This window comes from Panthera pardus, unplaced genomic scaffold (genome assembly GCF_024362965.1).
Source record: "Panthera pardus isolate Hobbes unplaced genomic scaffold, ASM2436296v1 HiC_scaffold_6, whole genome shotgun sequence".
Lineage (NCBI taxonomy): Eukaryota > Metazoa > Chordata > Mammalia > Carnivora > Felidae > Panthera > Panthera pardus.
Genome location: NW_026526991.1, coordinates 87,732,544 through 87,753,426, shown reverse-complemented (window position 1 = coordinate 87,753,426; position 20,883 = coordinate 87,732,544). Strand labels below are relative to the sequence as shown.

General features: G+C 36.5%; 1 protein-coding gene across 2 annotated transcripts in view; it reads left to right on the top strand.

Annotated features, from left to right (window-relative positions):
* PDE3A (phosphodiesterase 3A) overlaps positions 1–20,883 on the top strand; it is a 327,497-nt gene that overhangs the window by 294,594 nt on the left and 12,020 nt on the right. For both annotated transcript variants that reach the window (XM_019452142.2, XM_019452141.2), the window contains 6 exons: positions 2,974–3,085; positions 9,569–9,682; positions 9,815–10,014; positions 11,648–11,851; positions 13,066–13,221; positions 15,397–15,655. In XM_019452142.2, the coding sequence (XP_019307687.2) occupies positions 2,974–3,085; positions 9,569–9,682; positions 9,815–10,014; positions 11,648–11,851; positions 13,066–13,221; positions 15,397–15,655 (1,045 nt within the window). The remainder of the gene's footprint in view (positions 1–2,973; positions 3,086–9,568; positions 9,683–9,814; positions 10,015–11,647; positions 11,852–13,065; positions 13,222–15,396; positions 15,656–20,883) is intronic.

Below are 20,883 nucleotides of genomic sequence, written 5' to 3'. Positions count from 1 at the left end.
TCCTATTTTAAAACCATACTCTAAGATATCCTGTTGTCTTAATTTTTTCAATTCATCTTTCAAATGTTTAAGAGAGTAATGGGAAACTTTAGTTATTTGCAATCTTAAAAACATTGCTTTTCACATACCAGTGGTAGGATCTAACACAGTTTAGAGCACAAAATTTGGAGCCAAAAAAGGCTTGGCTTGAATTTTGGTTCTGAAAATGTCAGCTGTGTGATCTCGGACAGGTCCCTGAAGTAACATGCATAGTTAAGTCCTTTAGGTATTTATAAGCAAGAACTCATATACAGACTAAAGCAGTAGTAAAGAGGAGCTAACTTAAAAAAAAAAAAAACAGCTTGAAATATTACAGAAACCTTAACTTCACTTTCTGTTGCATTTTTAAAGAGAGGAGGTGTGGATGTTATGTTCCAAACAAAAAGGGTAAAACTTCAATGTACTTGCCATTCAGAGTGGAGAAAAGCATATAGAAGTTGATGTACCTAGGGTATAATCTGTTTCCAACAGCAGCTATGGTGATGCTTTTAAAACATAAGTCAAATAAAGTTACTTCCCTGCTCTAATCTCTTCCAGGGTTTCCCTACCTCACTTAGAGTAAAAATCTTATAATGGTCAGTCTAGCTGTCAAACCCCCAACATTGCATCCTGCCCAATCCCACTCTGCTGTTACTAACATAAATTCTACTCCTGTCCTCATTCATTCTGTTTTAGCCATGCTGGCCTTCTTGCTCTTTCTTGAGCACAGCAAGCATACCTCAGGGCCTTTGCACAGGCCTTTTTCTCTGTATGAAAAACTCTTTTCGCAGATATCCGTGTACTTCAGTCTACATATCCTTCAATTGTTTACTCAAATGTCACCTTGGATATGTCAGCTCTAACCACCATACTTAAAAAAGCAAATTCCATAGCTTCTCTGGTATTCTCAGTCCTCCACCCCTGCTCCCCCCCTTTTTTTTTTTTTTTACATATTACTTACTACTTTTTATCATAGTGTATACCTTATTATATCTGCTGTTTACTTCCCTTCCCTGCTAGACCGTAAGCTCCCTGAAGGAAGAGATCTTTGTTTTGTTTACCTGTATATATGCCTCATATGCAGAAAATTGTCTGGAACGTGGTAAGGGCTCAATAGATATATGCTGAATGAATAACCCTCCTTTTTAGTTATGCCAGCCTAAAGAAGTAAACTGAGGCAAACTCAAAATTGTCAAAAAGATGAGTTTATTCAGGAATAACAGACGTACTGCGATTTAGGATATGCAAACTATAGCAAACTATCATGAGTCCCTTGAGGGTTTGGGGTGGGCTGTTATCTATGGGCAGGAAATGTAAAAAGGGGATAGTTCAATTAGAGACTGTTAAAATAAAAAACAAATGGGACCAGGTTTGAAAATTCCTCAAGCAGACGAAACCAGTGCAGTCATACAAGCAAAGCTCAAGTCAGTTTACTTTGTGAGACCAGCCCGACCCTGACCATTCCTTGTTCACATCTCTGGAAACCATAAGTACAACTTCCCAAGGTTGATACGAGGCAACTCTTGATCAACTACCTATCACTTAAGAAAATCCCAGTGTTACCACTTTTTTTGTAAATCAGTCATTTATGGGAAATCAGTCTGTCTTTAAATTGTATTTTTCTGACAGCACATCTATGAGATTTTTTTGTTTTATATCCTTCTGTTTCATTTTAGATAGAAATTCCTTTATATATATATATATATACACACACACACACACACACACACACACACACACACACACACACACACATATGTTAAACACTGAGTACATAATTAAAGGAATATCATTGAGGGGCACCTGGGTGGCTCAGTTGGCTTAGCATCCGACTCTTGATTGCAGCTCGGGTCAAGATCTCATGGTAAATGGGTTCAAGCCCCTCATCAGGCTCTGCGCTGACAGCATGGAGCCTGCTTGGGATTCTCTGTCTCCCTCTCTCTCTGCTCCTCCCCCTCTCACCCACTGTCTGTCTCTGTCTCTCTCTCTCTCTCTCTCTCTCTCTCTCTCTCTCTCTCTCTCTCAAATTAAATAAGCTTCAAAATGGAATGTCATTGACTTTAAATAAGTTTAAATAAATTTAAAGTCAAATGACAAAAGATAGAAATTTATGAAACAATATATCAAAGCTTTGGAAGAAATATTTCAAGACAATTTTAAGAAGAGATGCAGATAATAAAAATGATGAATAATTCTTTCATAAAGTCTCCTGAGTTATAACCAACTCTGTACCTTTTGATACGAAGTAAGGCCACTTGAAATGGTGCTGTCCTCCATTCTGCCATGTGAATAACCATTTCTCTCCCCATTACCTCCTGTGCCTTTATCATTTTTTTCTCCATCATTTGCCTGTCAAATATGCCAATTACATGCAAAGGTATTCACTGACTTTGAGTCGCCAGAGATGTGAATGCAACTGAAAGGAGAATAGATATTTGGAGGAGAAAGAGAAGACATGTGAGGAAAAAATAATTTAGATGGTATTTATACTACAGTAGAATAAATTGGTTTCTCTATACATTTAGTCAAGGTAACCCTTTTTCTCTCTCATAATTCTTTCCCCTTCTCTAAGGTACAGCTATGAATCCTTTATCCTCTGGAATTTCTTTTTCAATAAAAATTAGTCAAATTAAAGCCTTTTCTCATTTGTTAGTGTTTATGTTATGCACTTTGCAGTCAGCAATTTAGGAAGTAGTGTTGCCTAGTAGTTGATTTCACACACAATTGATTGCCTTGATATGTTTCTGCAGTGCATATACTGTTGTTTGAGTTGGTTGTTTTCTTGGTTGCATATCCCCACCTTTAAAAACAGATTAAATACCCCTTGTGGTCAGGGACTGCAAGGGCTAGACACACAGAGTTCCTCAATAGTTACTTGACTTATTATTCCCAATAGGTGTCTCTACTAGCTATGAATTATTTGATGTTTTATAAAGCTTGTGCTTCTGTTTATAGGTATCATACAGACTTTTTGAAGACATGGGCCTCTTTGAAGCTTTCAAAATTCCAGTTAGGGAATTTATGAATTATTTTCATGCTTTGGAGATTGGTTACAGGGAAATTCCTTGTAAGTATGTTATTGGTGAAATAATACTTTAAAATCTGTCAAATTTGCTGTGGGTAGTGGGATATTGAATTGTTAGCAGCTACCAGAGAATTCCCCATGGTAAACACAGTGTGTGGCCGCATGCTATAGTGACTAGGAGATAATATCCTGTTTCAGAATCCCAGCCCCTACATTTATCAGCTGTGGAAGACCATGGGTCTTACTTAACCTCTGCATGCCTCATTTCTCAATCTGTAAAATGGGGATCATAATATCTGCTTTGTAGGATTGTTATGAGGGTAAAATGAGGTAATAATTCTAAAGGAGTTATAATAGTGCCTTCACCTAGTAAGACAATTAAGTGTGTGCCCCACAAATAATTAAATGTTAAATTTATTGCTCATTTTATTACGTACTCCTTTTATTGGGTGAGTTCAACTTTTGTTCTGGCATCTGCAGAGTTAAAACATTAACTCCTGATGTTCTTGAATATAACAAAAACCTGCCTGGGTGTTGAGGGACAGGTGGGTGATGGTATAATTCATAAAATACACAAGAGGCACTCCTAAGTGGTTGCAAAGAAATTATTAGAAGCCTTTAAAATCAGACAAATGTGAAGACCAAAGGAAGATTTTGTGAACCAAGTGTTCATGTTTGTGAACTTTAAATATTATGAGGATAGTTTGTGATTTATAATAATGCAAAATAGAACAGAGGGAAGATGTTAAATTTCCAATATGGAGCATTGCAGGTTTCATCTGAACATCATCCTAAATACTACAAAATATATGGTATGGAAGAAAATGTCCAAAAATCCAGTCATAGAAATTGTGAAAATGTGCAGAAATCACGTGGTACTTTTAGAAAATAAATGGCATACAACAAGAGAAATAGACATCATATATTGGTTGAGGCATGTCTTAGAAACGTGTTGTTCAAATCATGTTCTAAGTTTTAAGTTTTAAATTTTCTTTTATACACCTTAGACTTTAGAATCCCATGTCTTTTTCTAGTTGCAAAGAGCTGAAGTTAAATAAAAATTCTATGCAGACAGATAAAGTACAGGTATTTCCAGACATTAAACTAGTACATTAAACTAGTGATCCATTATTAACATATTGTTTTTCAAAATGCCATCTGATTGGAACAAAAATGCACAGCTAATGGCATGTAATAGGAAAAGAGAATAGAGAATTGGATCCACAATGAGATTTGTTGGAGAATATGGGACCCAAATGCAGGCAAAACAGGACAATGGGTATAGAGGAAAGAGGAACTTAAGAACACTGGTCCCCTTGGGAAGGTCTGGCCAATAGGGCCATGGAAATTGAGAGAAAAATATGAAAAAGCGGTAGTTGAAAGGATCTCAAGATAAGCCTTGCTTTCTTAATACCATTTTCCCAGGGCTCCCCCTGGTTGATGCCAGTGATTGACATAAGTGTTACTGATTTTTCAACAGCTAGTCACCAGACTAAATTTACAAATTGCTGTATTTCCAAATATATTTTAGTAACATAATCAGTGATAGCCAAGTCCATGGAGTACAAATTGATATAATAACTACTAACGTTTCTCTGGGCAGTGTGTCATTAAATCATAGGGAGAGTTGACTAGTATTTAAGTGTATAAAGAAGTTTCCAGAGTCTAAATTTTATTATTCATGCTTATAGTTTTTTATTTTACAAGTGAATGGATTTTTTTCCCTGAAAGAGTGGGTTCTTCATTCCATATGAAAAGAATTTGTTTATTATAAACCTGCCTATTCTATTAGGAGTCCCAGACACTTTCCATAAAGGGAATTCACTGATATCTTCTCACAGGAAAGTTTTAGCTTGATTGGTGATCACTTTTCAATAGTAATTCTTTGCATGTGGTTGTGTTGTAAATTTCAACTAATATAGATATTTATTAAAAGCTTTGTTTACTATTAATTATAATTATGCTACATAAAAATTTGTTTTATGTGTCCTTAACTTTAATACATATTCCTGGAGAACTATGTTTCTAATAGCTCTATCTAAATAAACCCATACCTAAATGAAAAAACTCAAGAGTAACTAAAATGGGTTAGATTAACTTTAATATGACAGTCACCTAAAATAATAGAAACTAAATTGTAATTAGACTTCTAAGTACACCCTTAATAATTTTTAAAAGAAGCGGGAAAATGTGAAAGCATTTATTGATTGATTGATTGATTGATTGAGAGCATGAGAGGGGAGAGGAGCGGACAGAATCTCAAGCAGGCTCCCACACTGACAACGGAGAGCCCCACACAGGGCTTGATCCCCCAATCCTTGGATCATGACCCTAAATCAAGAGTTGGATGCTCAACTGACTAAGCCACCCAGGTACCCAAAAATATTTTAAATTTGTACCCAGAACCCTTATTAAAATTTGAAGAATCTAGATTTAAAAATAGGGGCGACTGGTGGCTCAGTCGGTTAAGTATCCTGACTTCGGTTCAGGTCATGATCTCACAGTTTGTGGGTTCGAGCCCTGCATCGGGCTCTCCATTGTCAGTGTGGAGCCTGCTTTTGATCCTCTGTCTCCCTCTCTCTCTGCCCCTCCCCTGCTGGTCCCCCCCCCCCAGTTCTCGTTCTCTCTCTCTCTCTCTCTCTCTCTCTCTCTCTCTCTCTCTCACATACACACACACACTAAACTTTAAAAAAGATAAAATAAAATAGACATGGGTAGCTAGGTAGATATGACAAGGTATAGGTGTACGCAACTCACTGACAGAAATATGATACCAAATATATACTTGCTCAGTAAAGATTTGGATAGATTAAGGTATAGTTTATATTCAATTGCACAGAGAGATAATGTTTAATATTGTTCACAGTCCTTTTCAATTGGGCATGCTGGCAGGTAAAGAAGATAAATCATCAGGTGATATTCATTAGTAAATTCAAAGTTACTTTTGAGAGTGCTTTTTCTCTTTTCGGAGAATTTCATCTCTAAAATATATGTTACCTAACACCTCTCATTCTTGTTACTGAAGTTGGAGAAATGGGTATGATGTCTCAGAAATACCTGTGATCAGGTACTATTTAATGGCAGTAAGAGAATAATATTGCTCAATCTGTGTTCAGTTCAGTTCAGCTGAGCTGTATGTCATGTGCCCACCAATTCAAAAGTAGATCCTGAGGTGATGCAGCATAAGCTGGAAAGGCAGAAATATTACAGTATTTGCTATATTCCAAAGGGGAAAATATTTACATTGTCACTTTTCTTCTTTTAACACTTTTCCATCGGCACATAGACAGAATTTTAAATTGAAAATCTATAGGTCTAAAAATGTATGAATTTTACGTATAACTCCAACCCTCCACGCCAGTTTGCTTCAACTCTGTGCTTGAGGGATCAGGAGAAAGTTGAGAAAACAAGTGTATCAAGACAGAAGAGGGAGATGGACAGGCTTTGGGTATGAGGTAGGGCCTATTATGTGTTGGTGTGTGTGCATGTGCGTTTATGTGTTGTCAGAGAGGCAGAGGGGCTTACCAGATGGGAGGGGGAACCACCGAGGGGGTTGGAGGTTTGTCCAAAATGCAGAGATGAAGGAAGAAGGATGATAGTAATGATAGCTCTGATACTGTTACTTATCCCTCTCAGTTGCCTACAAGAAGAGGAATATTTAAGCATGTTTGTGTGTCCTACAAAATCCCCTATGTGGACCTAGCTGGCTTATTTCCTGGGTGCCTTTGCTCCTGAGTTGGTCATCAGAAAGCTGATGGCGAGAACAGCAGCAATATTAGCACTTGACACAATACTTGCACATAATACATGCTAAGTAAATGTTTATTTAATAAACATGTTATTGACTGCTTAGAATGCAGGTGATTTTCCATCTTGCATAGGGTGACAGTGTTATTCTTCTGGATCTACACATGCATAACTGGAGATATTTTTTTTAAGGAGTTAGGTTTGGTTAGCTATTGTTTTAAGTATTTCTGAACCTATATTCAAAAGCAAAGGGGGTATTTATTTCCATATACTGTCTTTACCTAATTTTTTTTTTAATTTTTTTTAACGTTTATTTATTTTTTTGAGACAGAGAGAGACAGAGCATGAACAGGGGAGGGTCAGAGAGAGGGAGACACAGAATCTGAAACGGGCTCCAGGCTCTGAGCGGTCAGCACAGAGCCCGACGCGGGGCTCGAACTCACGGACCGCGAGATCATGACCTGAGCCGAAGTCAGCCACTTAACCGACTGAGCCACCCAGGCGCCCCTCTTTACCTAATTTTTAAATCAAGATTATTCTAGCCTCATAAAATGAGTCGGGCAGCTTCCCTCCTTTTTTATATTTTCAGTACCAGATTATTTAGATAAGATTATTCATTGAAAATTCACAGAAATTACCTGTGAAGCCTTCTGGCCCTGGGCCTTGGGGTGGGGAATAGGGCAGGAAGCAGTAACTCCACAGGTTTATCTGTACTTGATGTTGTCTGTCACCCCAAACAGACTCTGCCAACACCAGATACTGCCCCCTGATATCTGCCTGATATTGCCCCCATCCTCCCTTCATGATGCTGGGTGCATACACAGGTTTCTGTGACTTGGAAGAGGACTGGGAACTACTTGCACACAGTCATTTTCCCAGCTTGCCACAAAGGGGGAGAAAAGAACTTAGAAGCTCTCTCCTGATATATCCCCTAACAGTGGCAGCCTGGGCAGTTTCTTCCTCTACCGGAACATCCCTGCCTTCTCTGTCCCCCAAGGGTTTAGCATTGCTGTTATTTTTAGGTCTTCAGTGTTTAACAAATCCAGGATGGATTTTGGAAGAAAATTGGTGATCTGTACCATCTTGTTCCAACAGCAATAATTTATTTTATGTGACTTATATTTATATTAACTGCAAGCTTACTATGTGTCAGGAGTTTAAAAATACGTCTTCTGTAATTCTCACAATTGTACCATTGTGCTATAATAAGGCACCATTATTTAATATGTCTATACTTTTAAGATTAGGAAATGATACTGAGAATTTTAACTCACTTAAGGTAACCCACGTAATACTATCAGAAAAGAGACAAAATCAGATCTCACCTAAATCCAGAAACGTTTAGTGTGATCAATTTTGTACATGGCACAGGTGTGGATGTAAAATATAATGGCCTTGGATGACTTGAGATAGTCCATGTGCGAGATACAGACTCCAGTTTCAATACAGTTGTTCTTTAGGGCACTAGATAATATCTGGCAATGGCAAAGGGCACAGGTTTTCCTCTTTTCCTCCTTGGGAGCCTGGGTTATCTGTTTCTCAAAGCTCTTCTGAACACATCTTCTCAAGTCCTCACAAGACTGAATTGCTGGGGTGTTTACATAAGATCTAGCTACATGTCCTCACATAAAGACTGACTCTTAAGAGTCACCAGAAATGTAGGAGAATAGGCACTATCTCCACACATTCCCTCCGTGTGCCCACCAACACAGTGTCAGTTTTTTCTTTCTTCCCTGAACAGGGACCAGATGTTTCTCTCCAAGTCCCATTATTATTCTTTTTTTTCTCTCTTTTCTCTTCATCTGTTGAGTATTATTCAGAGATATAATCTATATTGGAGGAGACTGTATGATCGTTGGCCATTGGAAATAAAGTATGTAAAGTTAGTAGACTTAGGGTAAGGCATAGCACTCAATGAAATACTATGAAGGGCCAGTAGACAAGAGAAAAATTTGGAAGAATTGCACCAGAAAAAGAAGGTGAGCCAAGAGCACACCGGGCCTTTTGTCACAGTTCAGTAGAAGCTGAGGTGCACACATAGAATAGACCCCCTTCCTGTGATAATGACATTGTTAACTAGAGGATGTGGTTTTCCCATAGATTTTGCTCTATGGTCAATGACTCAACTCCCTACATTAATGTACAAAGAGGCTTTTATTTTTCTCTGTAGGTATGTCCTAGAGCTGTATTCCCAAAATGAACATCATTGATTCTTGTTCTTGATTTTTGCTTTGTGGATTTAATCTACATATAAAAGATATATTAGTAATTTTTAACCAGTGTTTTAAGTTTGATACAAAAGAATAGTACTATGTTTTATTCACAGAATATATTTGCATGGTATTTATCAGAGATGAGATATTGGGTGATATAGGCCATTGATCTGACCTATTTGAAGTATGTCACAGGTCTTTCTTTTATTTTGGTCCTCTGCATAATCTTATAGGAGCATGGAAATACATATAAAGGTAAACATTACAGGGGTTTCACATAGTGAGTTTTCTTTATATGTTAGGTTTCTGGTAGACTCTGCACACAGATTTTTCCACTTCAGACATCTGCATGAATAATGAATGTTGTGTGTGCTTTTTTTTTTCTTTTCTTGTCACTATGGATATTTTGGAGTAATGGAAGAGTAATCAAAGAGTATTTGTCCTTGAATGTTTTTGCTGGGGTATTAAAATGTTAAGACTAAAATGTTTATCCAGTAGATGGCACTCTTAGTCCTTGGACCCCAAGTTCACAAATTAATGACTGTTCCCTTTGCATTGGTTAAAGATCATAACAGAATCCATGCCACTGACGTCTTACATGCTGTTTGGTATCTTACTACACAACCTATTCCAGGCCACTCAACTGTGATTAATGATCACGGATCAGCAAGTGATTCAGGTACGTGTTAAGTATATCTGTGTTTCTTTGTAACTAGGGGGAAAAGTATTTCTTTAAAAAAGGAAGTCAAGACAAATGGTATCGCTTTAATACCTTTTAAAACTTTCTGTTACTTTCATTTTCTCTTCTCAGATTCTGACAGTGGGTTTACACATGGACATATGGGATACGTATTCTCAAAAATGTATAATGTGCCTGATGATAAATACGGATGTCTGTCTGGAAATATCCCTGCCTTAGAGTTAATGGCCCTGTATGTAGCTGCAGCCATGCATGATTATGATCACCCAGGAAGGACTAATGCTTTCCTGGTTGCAACTAGTGCTCCTCAGGTAAATCTTTCAATTTTGATTACAAGAGATAATTCAATTTAGAGATTTTTCCAAAGGAAATTTATTTTATAAATTTGACTTATAATAGGGACCAAATGAATATGAGCCAAGCTATATTTAGCCCTAGGAAAAAAATCTTACAGACCAAGCTAATTTTGAAAATATATCATGTTTGTTCCAAGATATTAATGGCAGGCATGCAACTTTATTACCCATGGGACTCCCTTCTCAGTTTTCTTAAGAAGAAAAGCTAGTTGAATTCATATTAATGAACCTTCTCAACAAAGAAAATCAAACCTATACTAAAGTCTCTTTTTTGGAAAGATTAGAGAACCCAGCCTTTCTTGGACTTTTAAGAATATGGGGCTTATTTGTATATAAATCCTATTCATTTGAGATATATTCATTATAACAACCATGATTCTTATGACATTTCTATTGATTAGGATTTAAACATCAACTTATTTCATTCATTTGAAGGAATTTTTTTTATCTGAACATAGTATTCCAAAAACAATAACTTTAAAGAAGTTCATTTTCATATATATTTAAAGTTAAGTCAAAAATTAATCACTGAGTATCTCAGCATCTCCATTTATACAATTAAACTCAGTAAGTTTCTCCTTCATTTAATTAGCTGGATCCATGTTACTAAGTATTCTGAGATCCTGTTTTTCTTTCTAGAGGATCTAGAAGACAATCTGGTCTCATACATTTTTTGTTTTTTTCTTGTTTGACTTTTGTCCTTTATCCAACCCCTATTTCCACCTGTCATATAGACTAGACTAGATTTTCCTCTAATCTATATGTTAAAAAAGTATCCTGATATTTTTTCCCTACTTATTTTAAACTTATTCCAGCATGTCCTTCTTACCCCAGAATTATTTTCCCTAAAGATGGGCAAATCATTTTGCCAGCACCATTTGTCATGCATATTTTCCTACACATGTATGCATTTTTACTTAGTTCAATGTAAATTTTCATGTGCTCAGGCTCTCCTTTTTATCCTTATGCCTTTTAACCCTGTATTGTCATCTATCTGCCACACTAACCTTCAAGCAGTTTTTAGGCAACTTCCTTCTCTTTTGCAATGTCCTTGAGCATTATTAGAGAATTCCAAGCAGATATTTATTATATACCTTCAATTACTACTTTAAGGATGATGTTTTCAATGGCTGCTTGTGAGGTGAGAATGTTTTAAATTATGAGCTTTTCAGGGATTCCATTCCTATGTATTAGTTATATGTGTTTAAGAAAAGGTAATTCTTACCCTAGATGCAGAAAGTAACTGAGTTACCTCCTAGGGATTTTAGTGTATTTGGATTGTTTTAAATAGTTAAATTCTTGTGCAAAGAAATCTGATAAAAGCTAACTCTAAGCCCCTCATTTGCAAGAGTTTAGAATAAAGTTCAAGGAAATGAACTTCATCTTATAAAAAAGGAAATTTAACCAAGAAAAGTAACCATCAATCAATGTAATTACAATATATAATTCTTAATAACCAACAGTCACAAGATTAAATTTCTGTGTTCTGTGAAAAAAGAAAATTCCGAAAGCTTTGCATACTCATGTATTATTATTATTTTTTTTAATTTAAAAGTTGAACTCTTCAGTCTCTTACTTATTTGCTTAGGCGGTGCTCTATAATGATCGTTCAGTTTTGGAGAACCATCATGCAGCTGCTGCATGGAATCTTTTCATGTCCCGTCCAGAGTACAACTTCTTAGTTAATCTTGACCATGTGGAATTTAAGCATTTTCGTTTCCTCGTCATTGAAGCAATTTTGGCCACTGACCTGAAGAAACACTTTGATTTCGTAGCCAAATTTAATGCCAAGGTAAGTAGATTTGTACCAGTCTTCATTTTATGACCATATTGAAAGATGTCATGGAATCAAAGTGTGGAACAAAATTCATTGCTTTCACCTTTTATATGTCAAATGTGAAAATAAAATGCAATAAAATGATTAACCAGAAGCAGATAGATAGACATTGGTCCTAACCTAGAAACCTGAGAAGTTGAGGTGCTGTTTATATGTGTGTGTGTGTGTGTGTGTGTGTGTGTGTGTGTGTGTGTACACATACATACATTTTGTGCTGCAGAGAAATAAAAATCTCAGTGTCATTGGGTTTTTGTTTGATTTAATTTACTCTCACCTCTGTAGCATATTAACATAAATTATCTGACTGTAGAAAAGGTCAAAACCTCAAAACAAAATTTCATACTTCAAACGTAAACACCAAAATTTAACTTAAGAAAATTTCTTACCGTTTGTAGCTATATTTATTTACTGGTAATTGGTAATATATGCTAATTTTATTTATTTGTTTATTTAGAGAGCATGAGCAGGGGAGAGAGGCAAAGGGGGAAATAAAGACAATCTTCAGCAGCTCCACGCTCAACATGGAGCCCAACACAGGGCTCAATCCCACAACCCTGGGATCATGACTTGAGCCAAAATCAAGATTCAGATGCTCAACCGACTGAGCCACTCAGGCGTCTCTTTTTATTTATTTATTTATCCACTTTAATTTACAGCCTCTTTACATATATATGCTAAATTTTTAAATTATTTTTTTAACGTTTATTTATTTATTTATTTTTTGAGACAGAGACAGAGAGAGACAGAGCATGAATGGGGGAGGGTCAGAGAGAGAGAGAGAGACACAGAATCTGAAACAGGCTCCAGGCTCTGAGTGGTCAGCACAGAGCCCCACGCGGGGCTCGAACTCACAGACTGCAAGATCATGACCTGAGCCAAAGTCGGACGCTTAACCGACTAAGCCACTCAGACGCCCCTATGCTAATTTTAAGTAGCATTATTTTCACTTCAATAATTAATAATTATTTTGTCCATCATTTCTTATTTTAGTTTTCCAATAAGCTATTTTACTGTTATGCAAGCCAATAATGTTATTTTAAATAAGTACGAAGTTCTTCATTTCTTGGTATTCTGATCTCTACATGTTAGGAAGATAATAAATATTGTTTATCTGTTCAACTTTTGCTTTCATTGAGGCAAAACACATTTTAACTTTGCCCCTCAAACAGGTTAATGATGATGTTGGAATAGATTGGACCAATGAAAATGATCGTCTACTGGTTTGTCAAATGTGTATAAAGCTGGCTGATATCAATGGGCCAGCTAAATGTAAAGAGCTCCATCTCCAGTGGACAGAGGGTATTGTCAACGAATTTTATGAACAGGTAACTAACTTAACTGTTTATCTTAATTCCTACTTAGGCTGCTCATAAATTCAGAAAAGCTTCCAAAAGCTGTAAAATGTGATCAATCTCTTTCATATTCATACGTCAGAAAATGCGCTGACTAAAAACTCTAAACATACACAATTTGCAAGGATTGTGGGAGTGTGGGAGGGGAAGGAGAAGATACTGAGATAATGAAATGACTTAGTGAGACATTAGGAACACCATTGACATATTGTTTTTTTTTATAAACTGATTATAAGGTAGTTTATATGGGTGAATGTATATGAGGTTAAGTTCATTTACTTTTTAATGTTTATTTTGAGAGAGAAAGAGCAGGAGTTAGGGGGCAGAGAGAGAGGGCGGGGAGAGGCAGAGAAAGACAAGGAGAGAGAGAACCCCAAGCAGGCTCTGCGATGTCAGCACAGAGCCTGACACAGGGCTCGGTCTCATGAACCATGAGATTATGACCTGACTGGAATCAAGAGTCAGACACTTAACCAACTGAGCCACCCAGGCACTCCCAAGTTCATTTACTTTTAGTGATCAATAACAGCAGCATACAAAAAAGCTTTAAAAATAGGCATTTTATTTGACATGATAATGTGAAAATAAACACACTAACAAAAAACCTACCAAACACATAAACATGAGGTGATCTTCCCCATATTATCCTATGCTGATTTAATTATATCTGAAACTGTGTTTTGAGTACTGTGATTTACTCTCTTAAGAGGAATGTGGAGGCAGTAGATCATGGGTAAAGGACAGGGATCAGTGACATAAAAAGACATGAAAAAAGTGAAGATCATTACCACGGGAGAAAATGGAGGTGATGTAATAACTGTCTTCAGATACTTAAAAGGCTGACATACAAATTTAGTGTTAAGTGATCATACATTGTGGAGATTAAAGAAGATAAATTATTGCTTAACACAGACCTGATTTTTTTTAATGTCTATTTATTTTTGAGAGAGACAGAGACAGAATGCGAGTGGGTTAGGGGCAGAGAGAGAGGGAGACACAGAATCTGAAGCAGGCTCCAGGCTCTGCGCCATCAGCACCAGAGCCTGACGTGGGGCTCAAACTCACGAGCTGTGAGATCATGACCTGAGCCAAAGTTGGACACTCAACCTACTGAGCCACCCAGGTACCCCAAGATGTGATTTTTAAGAAACATGAGATTTCTTTTTCCTTCCCTAAAAATGGTGTGGATATAACCAGTCTATAGAAGGTATAGTGAGATTGATTTCAAGACAATGAGAGAAAAAAATTTGTATTATGAAGAAATCCAGAAATAAGTAATAAATTGCCTGCTATCGCTGGACATATTTAAAGAGGGATTAGAAAGAATTTTATAGGTTTATAAAGTTTTGTAGACAGGATTCATATATAGAATAAAAGGTTTATACTTTCTAGATACTTTTCTAGAAATGAGATTAATTCATAATCCCCAAATATTGAAATAAAGAAAAATAAAAAGGATAATTTATCATCATTCTACATAGGTATAACCATTGTTGGTATTTAAGTATATTTCCTTCATTAATTTTGCTAGATGACTACTAGTTTACAATCTGTTTTTTTTCCAGAAAGATTTGAAGCAGTTCAAAATAAAAACACACAATAGTACTGATAAACATATTGCCAAATAAGACTTTCAGAAACCATATAATCACAGAAGATATAATTCAACCAAAAGCTGGGATAAGATAGCACCTTTAATTGAGCAATAAACTATACTAAGATTTCTGGCAGCTAAGGCAAAAGAAAAAAAAAAAGAAAACATGATAGATCATGTATTTGTTGGATAATTATTCCCAGCATTGCATTTTAAAGTGCATTTATATTCTCATTTAAAGAGGAATCATGTGTAATAAGAAGTACCATCTACTGAGACATTAGACCATTTCTTCTATTTCCCCTTAATCAAAAGCCAAAATCTCAAGATCACAAAAGTAATAAATAGCAACAAAACATTTCTACAGGGATCTTAGTAATTTGAGTAGAATCTTTTAGCAGTCAAGCAAAAGAGGAAGTTCACACACGAATGTCTGGGTTCTTACATAATTGCAAATTTTAGATGCCAAGTGAATGTTGACTTTACTAGTATTTTAAATTTTCCATGTCATTTATCTTTCTGGTTGACTATTCATGCTAAATTCCTATTTCCAGGGTGATGAAGAGGCCAGCCTTGGGTTACCAATAAGCCCCTTCATGGACCGTTCTGCTCCTCAGTTGGCCAATCTTCAGGAATCCTTCATCTCTCACATTGTGGGTCCTCTGTGCAACTCCTATGATTCAGCAGGACTAATGCCAGGGAAATGGGTGGAAGACAGTGATGAGTCAGGAGATACTGATGACCCAGAAGAAGAGGAGGAGGAGGAGGAAGCACCAAATGAAGAGGAAACCTGTGAAAATAATGAAGCTCCAAGTAAGTTTTATAAAATCTATTTCTAGTGTGTTTTTCCTAGGATTGTTGTTTTGTTTTTTGTTTTTTGTTTTTACATAGGTTTGGATGAATTTATGCTTCTCATGAACTACATAGTTTGTGTCCACATATCATCTGCATTGGATTGTGGATAACTTCCCTTCCCTAATATCATAATAATAGTAATTATAGACTGTGGAATCTATTATAATACCATGTTCATACAAGGATACATTCTCTGTTATGAAGCAAAAAGAAATCAAGTGGTTGAAGCCTGTTCTTCATAGTATCTTAATGATTTAGAGATGAAAGGAATTTCACATACTATATAGAGCAACAATAGACTTTTGTTGGCCTAGTTCAAGGAAAGCCATGTGAAGTGGTAAGAGGTAGTTATTAAGCATCAACACTGTGCCAGGCATTCTTCCACGTACTGAAGATAGAGCCATGAACAAATCAGACAAAATATAAATCCTTGCCCATTTAGACTTTTCTTTCCAGTGGAGTTGGTAGACACTAAGCAGGACAAGTCAGTAAGTCTTTAATAAGTCAGGTACTGATAAATGCTCGATTTAAAAAAAAAGGGGGGGATATGAAATACTGCAGAGAAAAGTTAAAATTTTAGATGAGGTACCCACAGATGATCTAAAGAAGAAAGACATAAAAAAGAAAAAAAAGACTGAAAGAAGTGAAGGAAGATCCATGGCAGTTCAGGTGGAAAAAGTGTTCCAAGAAGAGAAGAAGCAAACCATGTAAACGTCCTGAGGTCGGCGTTGGCTGGGTGTTCAAGGAGCATCAGGAGAGCTGGGGTGGCTAAGACAGGAAAGGGGCTGAGGGGGTAGCAGGAGAGAGGCAGTGGGGAGCCAAATGATGTAGGGTTTGAAGGTGGGGCGCTGTAGGTCACAGTATGGAGTTTGGCTTTTACTCTGAGTAAGTTGGGAAGCCCTGAGAGATGTGGTGCAGAAGAGTTAGCTGATTCAGCTTACATTTTAAATGGGTTGCTTCAGCTGCTGTATTGAGAACAATCTTGAGTCTGAGGTGGGAATAAGGGTAATAAGAGGCTGTTGAAGTTATCCAAGTGAGAAATGACTGTGGCTTTGAACCAGGCAAAGTAGTGACATTAGGAACAATGAAAAGTATTCGCATCTGGTCATTGATTTGGAGCACATCATGTAGCCAACCTAATCCATTTTAACTCACCTGATGACAAAAAGGCATTAGTTTTATTCATGTCTTGAAATATTCTCCGCTACTTCTCCTGTCATAGGGAGGAGGCCCAAACATCATAATTAGGAAAACCCATAACCCTTACAGTAACATTGCACAAATAGTGTTATTATTTTCATGAAAACACAGTATGTGGTTTACCTCTGCCTTCATAAAAAAATATAGTGGTAATATTTTTCGAAGCCCTTACCCAAAATATTACCAAAGAAAGACATTCTGATCATTTATTCCCATCTTTTAGCACTGTCAGGAAAATTCATGACTCAGTTCATCTCAGCCATCTAGTAAATTCAGTCTGACATGGGTTTGACCCATTTTGCCCTCTGTAAGTACTCTGTTGTAGGCTTGCAAAATAGAGATACAGAGATCTTCATGAACTATAAACTAATGAGGCAGGGTTTCACAAATTTGCTCTAGGTTAAATTTTTGCTTCAGTTCTGTCTTATATTTTAACTTTGGTACAGAATAAGTTGAAAATCAAAAGTTGTTTTCCGTCAGTATTCTATTATCAAAGAAATTATATTTTATTTCTCTGGTGCTTATAAAAAGATTTCCATTAGCAATTTTGTGCTAATCTTGAGATTCAGAGGTTGGAGACAAGACTTGGGATTCATGGCTTATGTTTTCATTTGTTCATTTAATAAACATGTAGTGGTTGTTTTGTTTTGTTTTGTTTAACTTCAAAGAGCCAGGAGGTAGTTTGCTGTTGAAGGACAGGACAGTTTTTTTTTTTGTTTGTTTTTTGTTTTTGTTTTTCTTTTCCCACTGAGTGATATTGGAAAGTGTTGTCGGCTTAGCCTCTTGGAAAAGCTTTGTTCCCGTGGGCTCTTACTGATTGCTATTTGAACTCAAACACATTGAAAACACACACACATAATACCGGCATCAAGAATTGAAGAACACAGGACAGGAGATTAAACAGGCTCAACTTGTCAGCATTGGCTTTAGCAGCAAATGAGACAACCAGATATTCAATTACTTTTCGTTCTGTAGGGTTAAGTTGCCATACTGACTTCCAGATTCTGATGTGTTACTCTCCAAGCCCAGATTTCCTCATTTCTAACTCGACTGCTGTAGAATCCAAGTAATTTTAGTTTCATAATCAGATTGACTGAGACGGTTAACTTGATTGAGCCTGAAAGTTAGGTTTCAGAAAAAATTTAGATTAAATATGCACTGATAATTTCAGCAATTTGCAAAACTTGGAGATCTCCCAGGAAACACAGAATTAAATGTTTCAATATGGTATCCTAGGGAAAGAAGGCTTTTTCCCAACCTCATAATTAAATCTGAAAGATTCCTACAGCGAACTAAGAGGTTTCTAATGAAGTACTAAGCTGCATTTAGAATTTGAGCAATGAAAGGCTCTTTGTTCTCATTTCAAAAGGTTCCAGTGCTGAACAATTTGGCTCCCAATACAGGCATGTTTTAGACCACCTGCAGACTCTAATCTACGCAAATTTATTTGGTACAAACTTTCTTCTACGTCACCTTATTCAGTTCAAATCCAGAGAGGTTTATTGCTAACATTTAACAGCATTAATAAGAGAACAGCTGTTCTCATGGGAGCTGTCCTGAAAGGAAAAGGAGAAAAATCAAGCTTTTGTTACCTTCATCCCTTTGAATACACTGCCATGAATGTGTATAACTTTCAGATGGAATAATCACCTTGGGCAGTAGTGTTTTCCTATAACCGTGATTCAAATCTGTCCTTCGGCCAATGCTCATTGGTAACTCTCTTGATTCAAAGGATTAGGTTCAAAAGTATATTGACATTGAAAAATTCCTAAACAGAAGCCGATTTGACTTAACTATAATAAAAACAAAGTAGACACAGACAAGTAGATGACTTTGGTAGAAGAATAATTTTATAAATTTGCTTTTAAAACTCTAATGTGGTAGTAATATATTTTATTGATTTTTATAGAAATAATTCAGATTTCTTTAAATTTTGTGTATATGTATACACACACACACACATGCATACACATATACACATAGAGTCTTTGTTAAGAAACATTCAGTTGAAGAAATTGATGTCATGCTCCACAGACCCGTAACCCTGCCTGTATGCATGCCCCTCACTCTGCCTGGAATGCTGCCAACACCTTCACCTAGAGTATTTAATTCTCAAAATTTACGTCTCACCTCAGGTGTCCTGTTCTTTGAAAAAAAAAAAATCTTACCTATCCCCTCACAGGCTGAGTCTCTTGTGTTGCCATGGTTTTAATGTACTAGAGAGAGATTGCAATATACACTTTGTTAAAAATGTCAAGGAACGCTTTATTCAACATTGTTGCGATAAGGGAGAGAAATTAAACTCAACTCCATTGAAACTAAGGCAGGAGAATTTTTAAGCAATAGCATGAGCTATGAAAAATTACTATAGGACCTTAGAGGGAAGTTGGCCCATGTGATTGAGCCATTTGTGTTTGCTAATTGGTACGTATTGAAGTTAGGCACCTTCCCTCCCATGAAGACTGAAAGTTAGGGCCCCTGTTTTTCTTGATGATTTCATTTCAAAAGAATTAATGCCCATGTACTTGAGGAAGGAGTTCCTGGGTTGTAAAACTGGCTAGAAACTGGGAGAAGTTTTATCTGTATTACAAAAGAGCAGAGAAAGTATCTGCACTTTCAAGTTTTATAAAGTAAATGCTATAATAAAAGGCAGGCCAGAGACATACAATCTGGAAGAAACTGGTCTAGAATTTAGTCCAGCTAACAGGAGCATCAAGACCATCTTAGTCACATGCATACGTCTGTCATAAAACATAGCATGTGTATTTTATTTTCTTGTCTTCTTTGCTCTTTCTCCTATAAACAGTAAACTCCTTTAAGGCAAGCTCTTGGACTAATTGGTCTTTGTGTATGTAGCATCCAGAAATTTCTTGTCAATTAGTAGGTGGTCAATATAAATTTGATTGATGGGTTCATCTCATAAATAAAATAATGAAAACAGTAAATCGTTTTTTAAATTCTTGCTTATGACTCAGCCTATATCCATTCACCCTGGCATTTATTCAATTTAATAATTTTGTTATGTGTCTGTATGGTTCAAAATTAATTCAAGATAGCGTGTCCCTTTTTTTTTTTTGGCATCTGTTTCTTTTCTTTTTATTCCTTTTTTTTTAATTTACATCCAAATTAGTCAGCATATACTGCAACAATGATTTCAGGAGTAGATTCCTTAGTGTCTCTTACCCATTTACCCCATCCCCCCTCCTACAACCCCTCCAGCAACCCTCAGTTCTCCATATTTATGAGTCTCTTCTGTTTTGTCCCACTCCCTGTTTTTATATTATTTTTGTTTCCCTTCCCTTATGTTCATCTGTTTCGTCTCTTAAAGTCCTCATATGAGTGAAGTCATATAATTTTTGTCTTTCTCTGACTAATTTCACTTAGCATAATACCCTCCAGTTCCATCCACATAGTTGCAAATGGTAAGATTTCATTCTTTTTGATTGCCGAGTAATACTCCATTGTGTATATGTATATATACCACCTCTTCTTTATCCATTCATCCATCGATGGACATTTGGGCTCTTTCCATACTTTGGCTGTTGTTGATAGTGCTGCTATAAACGTGGGGGTGCATGTGTCCCTTCAAAACAGCATACCTGTATCCCGTAGATAAATGCCTAGTAGTGCAATTGGTGGGTCATAGGGAAGTTCTATTTTTAGCTTTTTGAGGAACCTCCATACTATTTTCCAGAGTGGCTGCACCAGCTTGCATTCCCACCAACAATACAAAAGAGATCCTCTTTCTCTGCATACTCGCCAACATCTGTTGTTGACTGAGTTGTTCATGTTACCCATTCTGACAGTTGTCAGGTGGTATCTCATTGTGGTTTTGATTTGTATTTCCCTGATGATGAGTGATGTGGAGCATTTTTTCATGTGTTGATTAGCCATCTGTATATCTTCCTTGGAGAAGTGTCTATTCATGTCTTTTGCCCATTTCTTCACTGGGTTATTTGTTTTTTGGGTGTTGAGTTTGAGAAGTT